Source organism: Vigna unguiculata, chromosome 5 (genome assembly GCF_037176805.1).
Source record: "Vigna unguiculata cultivar grain cowpea cultivar isolate G323 ecotype 2 chromosome 5, ASM3717680v1, whole genome shotgun sequence".
NCBI classification, from domain to species: domain Eukaryota; kingdom Viridiplantae; phylum Streptophyta; class Magnoliopsida; order Fabales; family Fabaceae; genus Vigna; species Vigna unguiculata.
This window is the reverse complement of record NC_140796.1, coordinates 43,228,799-43,234,430: the sequence shown is the minus strand read 5'-3', so window position 1 is coordinate 43,234,430 and position 5,632 is coordinate 43,228,799. Positions and strand designations below refer to the sequence as shown.

Sequence of the window (5,632 nt, the reverse complement as noted above, 5' to 3'; positions counted from 1 at the left end):
TTTTAATGTAGGAAATATAAGATGTACTAAACGGTGTGGATATAAGATGCATACAGTATTGTAAATATATATATATATATATATATATGTGTGTGTGTGTGTGTGTGAATAATTTAAGTATAATTAGATATCATTGCATAATTTTGCCTCTAAATTTTATAAGTATATTATAGAAAATAATAATGATAAATAAATAAATAGTTTTTTTTTTGTGGTCACAGACGGCACCCAACTTGTAACAAAGTAGAAAAGGTCATTTATCAATGTGGAAAACTTCCTAACGTACCACTTATAGGAACCAAAGGATACATAAATTATAACTCATATTTGGCTTTGAGACAATTAGGTTATCTAATGACATGACCTCTAATAGTAGAATCAATCACTCCTTATGTTATGAAGTGAATCAACTAAGTCCAAAAATACTTAAGAAAGTTAATCATGCTTGGGAAAAGGTCGTTAAGAAAGGGAAAAGATTAGGCAAGAGAAGTTGTGGTTTGCATGAAAGTTATCGCCTTTGGCTTTATCAGAGAGTTCAAAAGGTCAAACTACCTCTTCACAGTTCTACTTCTATCATTGAAGAAACCCCTATAAAAATTCTTGTTAGTGTGGAAGAATTTGAAGAGCTTAAAGTAGTGTTTACAAAGTCGAAGAGGAAAGGAAGAGAATTTGAAGATGTTCACCACAAAGTAAAGATGACACAAGAAGAAAATTCTCATAAAAAACTATCCTTAGAAGAGGCAGATGAGAGGGCACAGGTTGCGGAAGAGTGAAATTTAAAGGTTCGAGATTGTCTTGGTGCAACAAACAAGGATTCAGGCTTACGAAGGCAATAGAGGAGAGAGGCATTAGCTGCTAACAAATAATTAAAAGAAGAACTGAAGAATTCCAAGATTGCTGATAGACAAACAAAAAGGTTACTTTGAAAACTCCACTCTTCGAATCGCACCAAACATGTCTCGAAAATATGTCAGAACCATCCCAAAATTGCATACGAATTGCCTCGAAGTAGAATCTGAGTCATTCCATCTCAAAATCGCACAAGAACCATTACGAGATCATATCTACCTATATTCGCGTCTGAGACTACTTTCCCTTCCTCCTCAGAGTTAGGTCTAAGCTGTCTTAGACAGCTTAAAATCGTGCTTTACAGCTCATGTTTTTCCTTTCCTTTTAGAAAATATGTTCTATTTCTTCATTTGACAGACACACTCTTACTAGAAATTGGGGTTTAAAGCCATCTCCTCTCTTCACACGAGCCACTCACAGATCAAGCCCAATACCTCTTTTTTTACATTTTTCTCCAATTTGTTTTTTTTTTTTCTTTTTTAGACTCTTTCCATTATATGACATATAAGTATGATTTATGCTATTAGCTTTTTTAGTGTATTAACCCTTAAAAATAGAAAGATGTAGATTTGTCAAAATAATTATGAAGAGAAATCTTAATGGTAGTTACGATAAATATGTTTTTAATTTGATTAAAATCACAAAAAAAATTATTTTAAGACCACTTTATATATTTTCAAGTTATTGAAAATCACTTTAGATGTGTTTTAATTATTTCAATATTTTAAATCACTTTAGATGCACTTCTAATTCGACTATTTTTACATGAGTATTTTAAATCACTTTAGATGCACTTTTAATTTTGTTACCATAAAATTATTTGAAATTTTTTTTTTGTACTTTTAATAGTTTAATTTTTACTCTTAATATTTTAATTCACTCTAGATGCATTTCTAATTTCGGTCATCTTAAAATGTTTTGAAATCATTTTATTTGTACTTTTAATATGCCTATTTTTACTACTAATATTTTAAAACCGCTTTGAATATACTTCTTATTTGATTATTTTAATATTTTTAATCACTTTGAATGCACTGACTTGATTATTTTAGTGTTATAAAATATTATATTAAAGTTAAAAACAATATTTAAAATTTTCTACATGTAATTGTTTTTTACCAAAAAGTATGTAATACTGATTCTCTTTGCACTTCGAGATATTTAGAAGTGAGGCATCATCCTTATCGAGTTAAATAAATATGCAAATAATATTACTCTTTTATAATAATAATAATATATTTTTTTACAAGTAAGAAAGTTATATCAAGTAGGTAACTAAATATCATTGCATTTGTTTGAGAGGTAAAATAGATTTTCTTAAGTTAAGTAAATTTCTTCATTTAATCAAAGGTAATTGTCTTAAAACGATAGTAATAAGGTGATAATATTTTTTTACGTGTAATTAACCTACTAATTTAAAATTTGGTTTTTCAAACCATTTTCTTTTTATTCCAAAGGTTGTTTTTTCCAAATATTTATCCTAAATAAATATTGGTTGTAACTCCATTTACTTTTGTTTTTAAAAAGATTGATCAAGATCCCATGTGACCTAGTTAACACCGTTATTAATAATTTTTACATCAATTTAAATATGATATAAATTATATCACACTTATTTATGTTAGGTTTTTATAAGGAGGGGGTATGACTAGGGAGATACAACACCAATGAGACCTGAGCCAAACCATATAAGGCACTGACACCACTCTCAACCCAAAATCTTAAGGCAATGAGTTTATGGGTCTTTATTCTTATATAGTGCTCTACTTTCTCATTTTTGGTCAATGTGAGACTTAGACTCACACTTGGATTCCTAACAATCTCTCCCTCAAGGGTGTGTCCCTTCAACTACATTGGTACACTCCCCCTCCAAGGGAAACATTCCCAACCACGATTACTCATTTTATGCCCTTTTTTGTACCGCCGTTCTTCTTAACGGGACATGCATTACTTGGAACCCTTGCCAGGAAGACTTTCGATACTAGGACCATACTGCACTCGTTTGAGCTGATTTTAACCATCGGCTCTAATACCACTTGTTAGGTTTTTATAAGGAGGGGTATCATTGGGGAGATACAACACCAATGAGACCTGAGCCAAACCATATTAGGCACTGACACCACTCTCAACCCAAAACCTTAAGGCAATGGGTTTATGGGTCCTTTATTCTTATATAGTGCTCTACTTTCTCATTTTTTATCAATGTGAGATTTAGACTCACACTTGGATTCCTAACAATTTCATCATGTGTAAAATTGATTTAAATATTAATAAATAAACAATAAACAATATTATGTTAATAGTATTGTTATATTCCCATAATCTACATCGAGTCACAGTGAGAGATCCATCAAAGTAATAAACTCCAAATTACAATATTAAACAATGAACGTGTGGATATATATATATATATATATATATATATATATATATATATATATATATATATATATATATATATATATATATATATATACTGGTCCAGAGAAAGTGGTTCGGTTTTATGCCGAGATGATAGTTAAGAGAATTTAATTGAGCTAGATTTTTGGCATATAGCAGATCGGGAGTAGTTGCAGATCGAGGCATCACCAAGGGGGAGAATAGTAACTGAATGGAATTCCATGTTTGGCGGGATTTAGGGGATTAATAAAGGTTGTTATTATATTTAGAGATATTTTAGGGGAAAAAGATAATTTTATTTTGTATTATTTGTAGAATCTAGTATTTGTAACTGATTATTCTATAAATAAGAAGATTACTCCCATGGTCAAGGGATGGAAGGTTTTTGACCTAAATAAGTCTCAAACACTTTCTCTTTGTTTTGGTGAAGAATTATCTAGTATTTTTCTAAACCAGAACATTGGCGCCCACCGTGGGGTCCGGTAAAACTCGATCCTGACCCCACTCAAAGAACGAGCAAAAAGAGACAGAACTGAGGAGGATGAATAGAGGCAGAGGTGCGGCACGTGAAGGGCCAACTAGGCAACAAATAATATAGAGTATTTTGGAGCTGCAACGACAAAATGAGGAGATCAAACTGAAAGCAGAGGTTGACCAAATTCAGTTAGAAAAGGAGAGGGAGGAAATCCGTAAGAAAGCAGAGGAAGATTTACAGGCTCTTCGGGAAGAGGCTCTAAGGGAGAGAGAAAGACTATGCAAAGAGGCTGAAGAAACACACCGACGCCTAGAAGATGCACTTCGACAATAGGAACAGCTATGGAAGGCAAACGAGGAGATGCAAAACAGACTGGAGGCCACCAGGATTGGTTACCGATATGCCAGTCGGTTGAATCCTGAGGTTAGCGACGCCAACCCTCTAGCAAATACGATCATGGAGGAACCGATTCCACAGAATTTCGTGATCCCAAAGATCGCACCCTTCACAGGAAGCTCTGATCCAAAGTTACATTTAAAAGCGTTTCAGGCCCGGATGTTGATATCAGGGGGGAACGACGCAATACGTTGTAAAATGTTCGTGGGCACGCTAGCCAAAATCGCTCTTAAGTGGTTCAACACTATTTTGAGCTCCTCAATCAACTCGTTCACCGAATTCAAACGTGTTTTTTTGGAAAGATTTTCGGCTAATAGGGCCAAACCAGTGGAGATGGCAGACATGTTTGACATACGACAGTATGCTGAAGAATCATTGAAACAGTTTTTCAATCGCTTCACCAATATTAGCATGAGAGTAGTCGATCCTAACGAGGGCTTACTTGTAAAAGCCTTTGTGAAGGGGCTCCGAGCCAGTTCCTTCGGTAAATCTTTGTATTGGATCCCTCCAAAGACTTTAATGGAGATTAGGCAAAGAGCAGCGGTGGAGATAGAGACTGAAGAGGCCATGCGTCATAAAAAAGCAGGAGACAAGAGAACATTGACCCATACCAAGAGTGAACGAGATATTAAAACTTCTCGAAGAGAAAGGACTCCACCTCGGACTAGGACGGATTGCCGGTTCGTCCCTTATGTAGCACAACAAAGGACCGAGTATCGCCAAACTCGAAGAATCCCTGATTTCAGATTGACTCCAGCCGAAATATTAGAAGATACAGAAATATCTAAGTATTTGCGCTATCCCAATAATACAAGGAGAACACTCGGAAGCAGACCGAATGCTTGGTGTAAGTTTCATCAGGCTGGAGGTCATGACACAAATTCGTGTTACGCTTTAAATAACCAACTCTCTGTGTTGGCAGATAGGGGACTCATGGGGAAATATATAAAATCTAATACAGATGTGGAACCATTTGGAACTCGTTCGGTCCTCCATTTGCATGAAACACTTGTCCTGGGGGATTTCAACACGATAGCAGGAGGTTTCGCGGGAGGAGGACAGACCAGCTCGGCTAGGAAAAGATATGTAAGGAGTGTCATGACCACGGCCAAAATTGAAAGGCCGAAGAAAGTTCCGGACACTGTGTTTTCAAGTGAAGATCTAAAAGGAGTAGTTCCACATGAAGATGATCCTATAGTATTATCTGTTATCATGATGGGAAGGAATGTTCATAGAGTGCTGGTTGATCAAGGGAGTTCGGCAGATGTGATGTTCTAGAACACCTATGTAGGGCTGCAAATACCGACAAACCAATTAAGGCCTTTTGATGGAGTACTTGTTGGTTTCTCAGGAGATCAGGTGGAAGTTAAAGGGTATGTCGATCTTCGAACGACTTTTAGACACAAAAAAGATGCTAAAACTATATTTATACGTTATATAGTTGTCAATGCACCTTCATCATACAATTTGCTGCTAGGAAGGCCTTCTATCAATAAATTGGGAGCCGTGATA

The 5,632-nt window shown here is 35.0% G+C and overlaps 1 protein-coding gene across 1 annotated transcript; it reads left to right on the top strand.

Annotated features, from left to right (window-relative positions):
- The first annotated feature begins 4,084 nt into the window (after positions 1–4,084).
- Positions 4,085–5,398, top strand: LOC114184663 (uncharacterized). The gene has a single exon (XM_028071979.2). It carries the CDS (start codon positions 4,085–4,087, stop codon positions 5,396–5,398), a length of 1,314 nt encoding a protein of 437 aa, XP_027927780.2.
- Positions 5,399–5,632: the final 234 nt, after the last annotated feature.

Coding starts and splice junctions, on each gene's coding strand:
- LOC114184663 (XM_028071979.2), top strand. CDS start 4,085: ATGCAAAACAGACTGGAGGCCACCAGGATTGGTTACCGATATGCCAGT.